Source organism: Bos mutus, chromosome 12, assembly GCF_027580195.1.
Source record: "Bos mutus isolate GX-2022 chromosome 12, NWIPB_WYAK_1.1, whole genome shotgun sequence".
Classification (NCBI taxonomy): domain Eukaryota; kingdom Metazoa; phylum Chordata; class Mammalia; order Artiodactyla; family Bovidae; genus Bos; species Bos mutus.
The window spans coordinates 79,991,117-80,003,299 of record NC_091628.1 but is presented as its reverse complement, the minus strand read 5'-3'; the positions used below and the strand labels follow the sequence as shown (position 1 = coordinate 80,003,299).

The window sequence follows — 12,183 nt, the reverse complement described above, 5'->3', positions numbered from 1 at the left end:
TGGCTCAGCTGGTAAAGAATCTGCTTGCCAGGCGGGAGACCTGGGTTTGATCCCTGGGTTGGGAAGATACCCTGGAGGAGGGAAAGGCTCCCACTCCAGTATTCTGGCCTGGAGAATCCCATGGACTGTATATATAGTCCAGGGGGTCGCAAAGAGTCAGACACGACTGAGCGACTTTCACTTTCACTTTTGAGGGATCTACACATAGGTTCTGGAGAAGGAAATGGCAATCCACTCCAGTACTATTGCCTGGGAAATCCCATGGACAGAGGAGACTGGTAGGCTACAGTCCATGGGGTTGCAGAGTCAGACACAACTGAATGACTTCACTTCGCTTTACTTTACTTTACACATAGGTTATCCAATACACCTGAGAAACAACTATGCATGGGAACTTCTGTGAGATCAATTAATCTATTTAATGCAAACAGCTCCCTGATTCATGGGGGGTGGCAAGATCATCTTTAGTTTCATTTTGTTTTTGGATATTGATGTGGTCACAGAAGTGAAGTATTAGTCGTTCAGTCATCTGACATTTTGTGACCCCATGAACCTGCCAGGCTCCTCTGTCCATGGAATTCTCCAGCCAAGAAAACTAGAGTGTGTAGCCATTGCCTTCTCCAGGGAATCTTCATGACTTAGGGATCGAACCCGGGTCTCCTGTGTTGCAGGTGAATGCTTTACCTCTGAGTTACCAGGGAAGCCTGATGTGGTTCACAGGAGGAAGATTTATAACTTACTTTTTTTATATAGTGAAAGCAAACACAATTTAATTAGAGGCTACCTGTTGCCTCGACATATTGTTTCCTCCAGCTTAAGTTGCAAAGGGTCCAACCTGAGAGGACTGTGCAAAGTAGGGACCGCTTGGTCAGAGCATCCTTGCCTTGCCGGGGGCCTGGCAGGTCTCCTCTGTGTGGCTGCCCAGGTCAGTGTCTGCACCGCGGCTGGTACGTCCGTCGGAACCCCTGACCGGGGCCCCACCCGGTGCAATGTCAAGCACAAGCCTCGGGTTTCCCCTCTCCCATGGCCATCCTGCGGCACCTCACCTGAAGGTCAGCACGGTCAGGGGGCGGTAGGACTTGTGGCTGGTGTTACTGCTCAGCCGGCTGCCCCAGAAGTCATGATGCCACAGGTCCCCCAGAGGCGTCTCTGCGCGGAGGTCCTGCGGGCAACACAGCAGACGGCGGGGTCGGGACTGCGCCCTCCCCCTAGGCGGAAGCCCTCTCTTCCCCATGTCTCCCACCGGTCCTGGGTCCAGCCACCAACACCCTCACACCCAGCACCAGCCGGGTCTCCTCAGGGCTCCACTGTGCCCCGCTCTGCGTGCTCTCCAAGTGACCTCTCCCACCCACTACGAGAGCCCTACCCCTTCCAGGACCAAGCCAACGACCTACGGGGACACCGCAGTTGGGGTGCTCTGGCCCCTCACCTGCACTCCGCTGGCACGTCTCCCAGACGCTGGCTCTCCTCCTGGTCTCTGGTTCCCAAATGGCCCCTGCTGCCACCTGCCCCAAGACGGGTCTGTGCCCGGATGGTCACCCCTCAGCTCCCCAGAGCTCAGCTCCTCCCACTCGTCGTATTTCAGCCACTGGGCTACGACGTTCCGGAGTTGATGCAATTCTCTTCCTGGGGGGCCCAGAGTATCCTCAACCTGTCTTCACAGTGTATGTTTCCCGGGAGGTTTACAGTCACGTGATGCTATCTGCCCCACTGTGCTGGGGCTCCTCCAAGGCCTGGGCAACCCAGTGTTTGGGGGGAGTGCACAGAAGGTGCTTGATCCATGCAAAATGAACAAATGGACCAAGCAGCTAAGTGAGGTCACTATCACCCTCTCTCACAGCCAGTATGTAAGGCTGCTGTTTAGCCACTAAGCCGTGTCCGACTCTTTGGTGACCTCATGGACTGTAGCCCGCCAGGCTCCTCTGTCCATGGGATTCTCCAGGCAAGAATACTAGAGTGGGTTGCCATTTCCTCCTCCAGGGGATCTTCCTGACCCAGGTATTGAACCCGTGTCTCCAGTATTGGCAGGTGGGTTCTTTACTACTAGTGCCACCTGGGAAGCCTTTGGTGCTTAATGACGCAAAGGGAAAAGCTTGACGATGTGGGACAGGGGCAAGCTGGTGACCTGACAACCACTTTGTGGGTGAATTTCACTTCCGGTGGGTGTCAGCTTCAGGGCCTTGAGTGCACACACCCGCCTCTAAGAGTCCAGTCGCTATGTCACGCGGGTCGTGTGACCCGCCTACTAACTCCGTTTACTCCATTACCCCATTGGGAGTCACGCACTTTTACGTTGTCCCAGAGCTACCTGCTCAGCTGTGGAGGGAGGAGCAAAGGATCTTTCCCTCTGTTTGACCAGAAAACAAACACCAATAAAGCTCTAAATATTTGATTGGGTGTAGCCCTCACACAGCACCACAGGAAGAAAGGTCAATTTTTCCTCCTAATGATTTCTAGAAAAGATGTGCTGTGTCTCAAATGCTTGCTGACTCCACTGTCTCAAAGAAAATCATCATCTCCATGAACAACTCAACACTACAAGGAAGCATCTGGAAACAGCCTTTAACACCAAGCAACTCCAGGCACAGCCTGTTTCACTTACTGCAGGCACGGTGCCGATGCACAGAGGAGGGCCTGTCAGTAGACAGGGAAGGGGAGAAGAGCAGGCTCGCAAGCGAACAAAGGGGCACAGTGTGACGCTCCTGAAAGCACTGCCAAGACGACTCACGGGTCACAGAGCGCTTCATCTGCCCTCGCTCCCAGAAGGAGAGAGAAGCACAACCTCGTCCCGGGCATCTCACACAGGACATGGTCCGTGTCTCCCCGCCTCACTCACCAGAGCTCTCCAACGAGGGTTCCAGAGTTGACACTTCATACATCCTCCGGGAGTGGCAGAGCCAAGAAACTCCCAGCAAATGGAATTAAAAAATAATAATGATAAAGGCAGACTTGTCTGGTGGTCCAATGATTAAGAATCTGCCTGCCAATGAAGGAGACACAGGTTCGATCCGTGGTCCAGGAAGATCCCACATGCTGTGAGGCAACTAAGCCCACACACCACAACTCCTGAGCCCACGTGCAGCAACAACGGAGTCCGTGTGCCCTGGAGCCCGTGTTTCCCAACAGGAAAAGCCATGGCAGTGAGAAGCCTGAGCAGCGCAAATAGAGAGGAGCCACTGCTCTCCACAACTACAGAAAAGCCTGCACAGCAATGAAGACCCAGCTCAGCCAAAAAAATAAAGGCACAGTCACATGTCCTCACTGGAAAGCAGCTATTAAGCCACGTATCCCGCTGGAAAATAGCTATTAAGCCACCCATGTGACACAGTTGCTCAGAGCTAACACATTTCTTTCGCTCCTAAGCGCTGTTGCAAAAAGGACTGAAACAGAAACATCTGCAGTAAACTGCTGGATGAACTTGAGGGAAATTACAAGTGAAGAACCTGGATTCAAAATAAACGCCAGGACTGAAGTCTGTGCAGTGGAAATGGAGCAAATCATTTACAGGATGTTACAAATGAAATGTCTGCCAAACGGTCACCTCCTTACCCCTCGCCCCCCTCCCCTCCACCCCCACCTAACTCACGTTCCTTGCACAGAGAATTTTCCTCAACACTTTTAATAGGAAAATGGCTTTCTCCACATTCGGGAAAATCTATGATTTCAAAATTTGCAGAGCATTAAATGCTACAAAGAGATGCCACGATTGTATCTACTAGAGAAAGAGAAAGCAAGAGGAGTGAACTCCTTCAGGTTCTCTTGGCCCCTTAAGGCAGACACAGAACATCGGCTGAGTAGGGATTGGTTTGCTTTAGTCACTAAGTCGTGGCTGACTCTTGTGACCCCACGGACTGCACCCCGCCAGGCTCCTCTGTCCATAGGATTTGCCAGGCAAGAATACTGGAAAGGGTAGCCATTTCCCATCACAAAGGTTCTAACTACATTCTTTCCACATTCTTTCTCCTCTGGGCTCTCTCTGCCTCCAAGTTTCTTGTTCAGATTTTCTTTTAGCTCAATGAAACCCTTTTCTTCCCTTCCCACAAACCGATTTCTTCTTCCCTACCTCTAGTCAGAGACTGAAAAAGAATATCATTTCCCCTGCACCCACTGGTGAGCAGAACTGGCTGGGGTTTTGCAAATTCAGCAAATCTGAGTCTCCACACATGACACAAGCAGGGACGAAACGAGCAGGGACGAAACGAGCAGGGACTGCAGTCTCCTCAGGCAGCGAACTCCGGGTCATCCGCAACTGTCAGCAGGATGTCCTGATGCTCCCAGCGAAGGACACAGAAGGGGCCGGCTCACTGCCTACAGCCAAGGACACACCCTCCAGTGGGGGATCAGACTTGCCCATCACTGCAGCAGGTGTGTGTGTGTGTGTGTAAATGCACAGGGTGTGTGTGTGTGTGTGTGTGTGTGTCTGATGGGGGCATCCTTCTGGCTTAGAGTTCTGTAAAATTTTCTCACAAAACCTGAAATAGCCTACAAGGTTCTGCAATACTGCGGCCTTGTCATGTTAGAAGAACGGTCTCTCTGATATGTCCATGGGCTGGGACCTCATGCAGGGCACCCAGCCAGGGCAAAGCCTGAGGTTAGGCAAGGCTGGGAGACCCTGCTGCCAGCAATAAAAGGGGCCCTAAATCAAGGAGATGCTCTCTAAAAGAAGATGGGAAATCTGGAGCACGATGGGGGCTCAAATAAAGGCTCAGCCAAAGTTCAGTGGAGCAGGGGTCCCCAACCTCTGGGATCTAATGCCTGGTGAGCTGAGGTGGGGCTGATGTACCAATCATAGAAATAAAACGTACAGTACATATAATGCACTTGAATCATCCTGAAACCATTCCCCCGCCGCCCCAGTCCAGGGAAAAAACTGTCTTCCACGAAGCTGGTCCCTGGTGTCAGAGAGGTTGAGGACCACGGCCATAGAAAATAACTGATGCAGATCATTACTGAGATGCAGGCAAGCCAGTTTACCAGACAGACATCAAGATACGGACCTTATTGTTAACAATGGCTTCAGAGTCATCAAAGACAAAGTCTCCATCGTAGCTCCGGGCAAAACACACGAGGGAAGCAAAACCCACGAGGAACTTCGCCCAGAAGGGAGGAAGCAGAGAGGATGGGATGACATGGTCCAGACTGGCGTCCCACTCGGCCATCCTGACAGCTGCGCCCTGCCGGCCTCTGGGTCCAGCATTCTGCTGGCTAGAAACCTGCGAGATAAGTGACACGACATCAGTACTCATCAACGCCTTGGTAGCAGGCTTATAGAGTAGGCGGGCTTCCCAGGTGGTGCTTGTGGTAAAAAACCCGCCTGCCAGTACAGGAGAAGTAAGAGACATAGGTTCGATCTCTGGGTCAGGAAGATCCCTTGAAGGAAGGCATGGCAACCCACTCCAGTATTCTTGCCTGGAGAATCCCATGGACAGAGGAGCCTGGAGGGCTGCAGTCTACTGGGTTGCCAAGAGTTGGACACGACTGAAGCGACTTAGCATACACGCACACACAGTAGGCATGTTTACCCCAAGTGAAAAAGAGCGAGGCGGTCAATTATTTACTTATGCTGTGACTTTATAGGGCGTGACCCTAACACCTTTAAAGTATGCTTTCAAAACTCAAGTGGGCAGAACCGTCACCTTGGGCACAGGGAGCTTCTCCTGGGCCCAGATGCAGCCGACCACGTCAGGAGTCCTTGGGTTTCTGATGCTGGATTATCCCTGAGAAACACTGATTTAAGGGAATCCTATGTTTATCAGCTACCCATAAGGCAGATCATTTTTATAGTCCTTGAACCAGTTTACAAAGTTAAAAAAAAAGGTACCATCTTGCTTCTTGCAATCAAGAAAACTCAATGCATATTCATTGTGGAGTCTTAGCACAAAAATTGTGTGTGTTTGTGTGTGCACGTGAAGCATGGTCCTGACTGTGAAAAGAGAGCTTCTGGTCTCTCTGCAGAACACAGACACTCCAGCCCATTCAATGAAAATCTGGGAAAAAGAAGTTTAACAGAGGTGAGGTGGCAGGCACACGGCCATGGTTCCCACCCAGGGGATAGAGCAAGGAGGGCTCATTGCAGACTGATGCTGGGGACAGCATTGTTACGCTGTGTCCTAAAGGAGAGTGGGGGGTCCTCTTCTAGGTGAGGACATGACCTCCAATGTTGGGAGGGAGTCAAGTTATAAAGACACTTATTTTAGCTTTTCTTTCAAATAGGCAAAACATTAAAATGAAATGCTGTCTCCCAGCCTTGCCATTTCTTACTTCGGTTGCCTTGCGTGTGCTGCCTATCTTTGAGTTCACGTCCTGTGCACTCAGCAAAACAAAAGAACTTCCCAGCAGTTGCCTAAGAGCTTCCTAACCTGGAATTCACCAATTATGAAACCACCTCCCCTCCCCATCACATTGTATCTGTCCCCATGCCCACCACACCTTCAGTAGGCACCCTCCTTGGTTTTACCAGGATCTTGTCTAGGTCTAATCCTACCTGACTTTGGCCAAGTTACTTCACCTCTCTGGGCCTCAGTCTCCTCACCTCTGAAATGGGGATGATACCCACCTAACATGGTTGTCATGAAGGGTAAGCAGGACACCCACCGAAAGTGCTTAGAAGCACTGGGTTTAATGGATGTCAAAGGAAGGTTAACTGTTATTACAAGCACTTTCTTCAAGGAAGAAGAAAGCACATTCATTTGAGAATAATTTGAGAATCCCCTAGAGCAACTGGTTGACCGGTAATAAGCAAGACTCTCGTCTTCCCTACTAAGGGAGCAGCCCCACTCCTTCACACTGAGATGGAAGAAAATTTCAGGCCCTTTGACTGGGAGTCACTTTAGATGTACAGATGACCCCTGAACAACTCGGTGGTTAGGGGCACTGACCCTCCTCGCTGTTGAAAATCTATGTAGAGCTTATAAGTTTGTATCTGCAGTTCCTTGCCATCCAGGGACTCAACTAACCACAGACCATGTAGTCTTGTTTTTTTTTTTTTTGGCTCCACGCGTGGCATGTGGGATCTTAGGTTTCCTGACCAGGGATCAAACTCACGCCCCCTACAATTTTGTTTTATCAAATTTTTTTTTTTAAAGTACTGAGGTCTTTACTACAGAAAATAATCTGCATATAAATGTACCCACACAGTAAGGTCAACATGAGTTTGAACCTGTATTTGTTTCCAGGTCTTCCAGGGAATGGATGGAATAGATGATGGAATCAATAAGTCAGTTCACAGGGGCACTGGACGTCACGGGCCTCTTTTCCACAGCCCTCTACCTGAGTGAACGTGCCGAGGATCCAACAACAGTCAATGGGACCCTTTCTTCTATGGCAGCAGTGTTCCTGTCCATGCCTGGGAAGAGGCCAGGTTTACCCCTAGAGAGGAAGGGCTTTGCAGCTCTCACGGTGCTGGGCCCTCAAGCTCCTCCACCTGAGGTAACTCATTTGTAAGTCATGCTTTCAGCAAGAACAGGGGGAATATTCCAGCCACTATGTGTCACTCCCCCCACCCTCCTTTTTCACTGAAAGGATAAGCTGCTGGTCAAATCCAAATTACAGTTGCAAACACAAGAGAGGTCACCACGCAGGCCCCAAACACTGTGTCTGTATTTGAGCTCCAGAAATTACTCCTGCTACAACAAGTGAAAATAGATTGAACAGTTAGGAAGCTCGCCTGACGTCATACGGAGGGAATACAAGAGTCCTTTGGTTCAGAAAGTGAATATGAAGGAAAGCAAATGGTTTATATTAGTTTCATATCAATTTTAAATGTGAAATGGAGCTGTGAGCTGACAGATGGTCCATTAACTGGTCTTCATGTTGTCTGCTTCAGGCCCAGATATTTGAGTTTGTTGTTCAGTCGCTCAGATGTGTCTGACTCTTTGCGACCCCATGGACTGCAGCATGCCAGGCTTCCCTGTCCTTCACCATCTCCTGTTTGTGCAGACTCATAGCCATGGAGTTGATGATGCTGGTATTTACAAGTGGATCTCTGAGGTTCAAATGGCCCTCTAGGAAGAGTAGTGCATCAGGAACTAATTTGTGCTCCTGAATTAGTTGCTGTGGCAGAGGATGAGATGCTTGGATGGCATCACCAACTCAAAGGACATGAATCTGAGCAAACTCCAGGAGATGGTGAAGGACAGAGGAGCCCGGCGTGCTGCAGTCCGTGGGGTCGCAGAGTCAGACACAACTTAGCAACCGAACAACATCATTAGTTGCTGTGCCTCCCTTTTCACCTCAGATTATCTGTAACACACACTAGCGCTTTTGGTACTCAGGCAAGGGCTGCTGAGATAGATGGAAGGCAGACTACAGACCTGAACACTGGGACCAGGCCTGGACTCTCGGGGGGTCAACAGGATGGATGAGCCCATCTCAGAAGGGTCCCCCCTCTGGCAGGGACATCAGGGAGCCTAGACTCTGCCCTGCTCCCCATCCTGCTGACTCTTCCCTCTTCATTGCTGCTCCCCTTCCCTGGTCCAAGATCCCCACTTCTCTGCTGCCCTCAAGGACACTCACAAATGCCCTTCCCATTTAAGGCCTGATTGCTAATGGGCAGAGTAGGGTAGCTCAGAAAATACTGTGGATCAGCAAATGCAATTCTGCTACAGTGCATCAGGAACCTTAGTCTAGCCCAGTGGTTAACAGCACAGGCCCTGCGGGCAGACAGACTTGAACTTGCTACCTACATGACCTTGAGTTGCCTGGTCTTTCCAAGGATCCATTCCTCATCAGCACCATAGGGTACCTGGAGGTTGTACTAAGGATTAAATGAGAGCATATATGGAAACAATTGGTTCCCACTACTGTTATTATTGGGCTTTCCTTGTGGCCCAGCTGGTAAAGAATCAGCCTACAATGCAGGAAACCTGGGTTCGATCCCTGGGTTGGGAAGATCCCCTAGAGAAGGGAAAGGCTATCCATTCCAGTATCCTGGCTTGGAGAATTCCATGGACTGTATAGTCCATGGGGTCCCACAGAGTCAGATACGACTGAGTGACTTTCACTTCACTTAATTATTCTGCAGAGATTAGTTCCCAGTGCCTAGTCCCCGATGTCCTCTCTTGGGATCACCCATGTTGCCATCATGTTGCTGAAGCTCCAGTATTTTGACCACCTGACGCAAACATCTGACCCACTGGAAAAGACCCTGATGCTGGGAAAGATCGAGGGCAAAAGGAGAAGCAGGTGGCAGAGGATGATATGGTCAGAAAGCATCACTGACTGAATGGACATGAGTTTGAGCAAACTCCAGGAGACAGTGAAGGACAGGGAAGCCTGGCGTGCTGCAGTCCATGGGGTCACAAAGAGTTGGAGACGACTGAGTGGCTGAACCACGTTGCTGTCAACTTTTATTCTTGAGGATAGGCTAGCCAACCAAGGCCAGCAGTAGCCCATCAGGTAACCTGATGCAATTGAGAGAAGGGCACCCTTCTTTTGGGCAGACCCAGGGCACTGGCTCCGTGACCAGGCATCTGTATGTCCTGCATAAACCACATAGCTGAACACATTAATCCTCCTCCAACAGTAGATGGACTTTTTTTCTGCAAGGATCGAAGGCAGGCTGGAAGCTGAGGTACAAGAAGCCCTGCCAGCATGAAGTGGCACCTGGAGGGAGACAGGGCCCTTCCGTCTTTTTGTACCAGGAGAAAGAAAATGGCAATCCAGTATTCTTGCCTGGGAAATCCCATGGACCAGAGGAGCCTGGTGGGTTGTAGTCCATGGGGTCTCAAAGAGTCAGAAACGACTGAGCGACTAAACAGCAGCATGAACCAGGAAAAGGGGCACATTCTGTTTCTCTCTCTGGATGGGCCCTGGGCGGCATCACCCCATTCGTCTTCCCCAGGGGATGTCCTGCTGCGAGCCCTGGCTCCTGAGCCAAGGAAGTTTGCCTCATGGACAGAGAAGAAAGGAGCAACATCATGGCCTCAGGTTCAGCCCATGCAGGGCTCCAGTTAGCTCTACCAGTGACCACACTGTTGATGGGATTCCTGTCCCATTCCTGTGCTTACCCCCATTGTGTTGAGAATTCAGTGGCGCCTGTATGTAGTTAGATTGGGAACTGAAGCACAAGCCTCTTTATTCTCAATATCTCAAACTCCTTATACCAAGCTTCTATTTTCAGGGGGTTAAAACCCATCAATCAATCGTCAATGAAAAGGTCAAAGAGACCTTAGAGAGGGCACACCATCCCTCAAAAACGAACACACAGCAGTCACTGAGCTCTGAACCTGGGGACTCGGTGACGCCTGACACAGCAGCCTGGACTGCAGTAAGGGGCTGACAGATGCAGATCAAACCTACACGATCCCTGGAAAAATCAGCAGTGAACACCTACTAAAAAATATTCTTTCAGCTGCACTGAAGGGCCTTCTGGCCTCAGACTGGCCTTTTCAGCTCATCAGTATTGATCCATTCACACACCGGTTGCCCTCTGCCAGCCCAAGATGAGAGTGCGTTTGGAAACCAGAATAAAGAACACAACCGTTCCTGACCTAGCACCTGGAGACCTGAGCTGGCTGCTCCTCTCTTGGGGCCCCCAAGGCACTGGAGACTCATCTCTCCAGCCCTCCCCCCACGCAGCGCTGAATACAATGCTACTCCGAGTAGCTTCCTCTTCGGATCACCTTCTCGGTTTCTTGATTCAGTAACGCGCGAGAGCCATGCCTGCCGACAGCCAGAATGACTGCGGGAGGTTCGACATTCCCAGTTCCACTGTCCCAGAAAGTTTCCAGCTTGCTAGCTTGTAGTCATTTTCCCATCGAAGTCAGCGGGTGATACTTCACCCCACCTCCCTCTGGGGCGCTCCAGGCGCGGTCGGGGCTGAGGGGACAGGGAGGGGCCCCCGTGAGTCCTCTGTTAACTGTTTCTCAAGAAACACTCCCCATCCATCTGCGCTCCAAGAGAAAGAGCAGCGTGGGATGACTCACGGGGCTCTGGCTAGCTCGTTCCTCTAACTCCTCCTTTCTTTTGTGTGCGGTTAAAAAAAGAAGGAAGAAAATACGCACAGCCTACAGACACAACATCAACAAGACGAGAAGCCCCGCGGAGTTCGCAGGAGGTGAGGCGGCGGCTGCGCCACCCGTTCGGCTTCCCCAAACTCCAAGCCCGGCGCAGGGAAGCGGCAGCTCGGTAGCGGCCCCGGGCGCCCCGGCCCAGGGCACGCCGCTCGGCCGGGCAGCCAGCGCGGGGAGGCTGGCACTCGCGGCGCGGTCAGGGCGCCGCCTTCACCCCTGGGCGGGCCGCCAGGCGGCCCGGCTGCGCCCAGCCATCGCTTGCGCGGCGGCCAGCTGGCGGGTGGCGCGGGGGCCCGCGGCCAGGTGTCCGCTCCGGGGGACGCGCCAGAGGCGCCCGTGCGCCCGGGGTCGACGGGGAGCCTGCGCTGCCGGGGCGGCAGTGAGCGCGCCCCCTCCACGCCGCGCCCTTTGTCCCGTGCCGCTGACACCCGGGCGCACGGCTCCAGGGCCCGCATCCGCCGTGACCCCGGCCCCGGCCGCAGCCCAGGTCCCGGAGCCAACTCCTTCAGCCGCGCCGCCGCCGGGCCCGGCTCGGACTGCCGGGGCTCGGGGCGCGGCGGGCAGTGGGGACCGCCCGCGTCCGCTCGGCGCCCAACTCCGCTTGCCCAGCCACGGTGCCCTCAGCCCTGCAGGGGCCGCCCCGCGTGTTACCTGCAAGGAGCCCGAGCGGCGGCCGCATCTCCCCGGCGGACGCGGGCAGTCCGGCGGCTACGGGAGCCTGCCCCGAGCTGGGCAGGGGGAGGGGCCGCGCGCGCCGCGCCCCCGCCCCCCGCCGCGTTCCCCCGCCCCGCGGCGCCCGCGCCGCGCGCTCGCCCGCAAGGCCCGCAGCTCCCCACGCGCGCGGGCGCCCCCCTCACATCTCCGCCGCCTCGGCCCGCCCTCTCCTCGCGGCCATTGGCTATACCTGCCGTCACTTTCGCGGGCGCCGCCGGTCCCTCTCCAGCTCATTGGCGGACGCGCCGGTGACGTCAGGCCAGGGGCGCGAGCCGCGGCGCAGGGAGCCGCCAGCGACTGAGAGGCGGACTCAGCGCCAGAGGAGGAAGCGGAGTCCTGGGCGTGGAGCCCCGGGTGGGGCTCCGGCGGCTGGAGGCGGCGGCCCCGGGCGGCGGGCTGCGGGGGCCGCCGCTGGCCTGTAGGCGCTTCCCCGTGCCCCTTGCGGCGCTGGAGCCCG

General features: G+C 53.5%; 1 protein-coding gene and 1 long non-coding RNA gene across 3 annotated transcripts in view; one reads left to right on the top strand and one right to left on the bottom strand.

Annotated features, from left to right (window-relative positions):
* Positions 1-11,842, bottom strand: part of TMTC4 (transmembrane O-mannosyltransferase targeting cadherins 4) — a 59,078-nt gene extending 47,236 nt beyond the window's left edge. The window contains exons 1-3 of one of the 2 annotated variants that reach the window (XM_070380774.1): positions 11,664-11,842; positions 4,998-5,213; positions 1,047-1,162 (exon numbers count right to left, since the gene is read on the bottom strand). In XM_070380774.1, coding sequence (XP_070236875.1) covers positions 1,047-1,162; positions 4,998-5,159 — 278 coding nt within the window. In that variant the 5' untranslated portion in view covers positions 5,160-5,213; positions 11,664-11,842. Of the gene's footprint in view, positions 1-1,046; positions 1,163-2,836; positions 2,988-4,997; positions 5,214-11,663 lie in introns of those variants that run through there. The other variant, XM_070380775.1, reaches the window with a different exon arrangement.
* LOC138990236 (uncharacterized) overlaps positions 10,633-12,183 on the top strand; it is a 101,572-nt gene continuing 100,021 nt past the window's right edge. Inside the window, exon 1 of the long non-coding RNA XR_011466359.1 lies at positions 10,633-11,056. This is a non-coding gene — a long non-coding RNA (uncharacterized lncRNA). The remainder of the gene's footprint in view (positions 11,057-12,183) is intronic.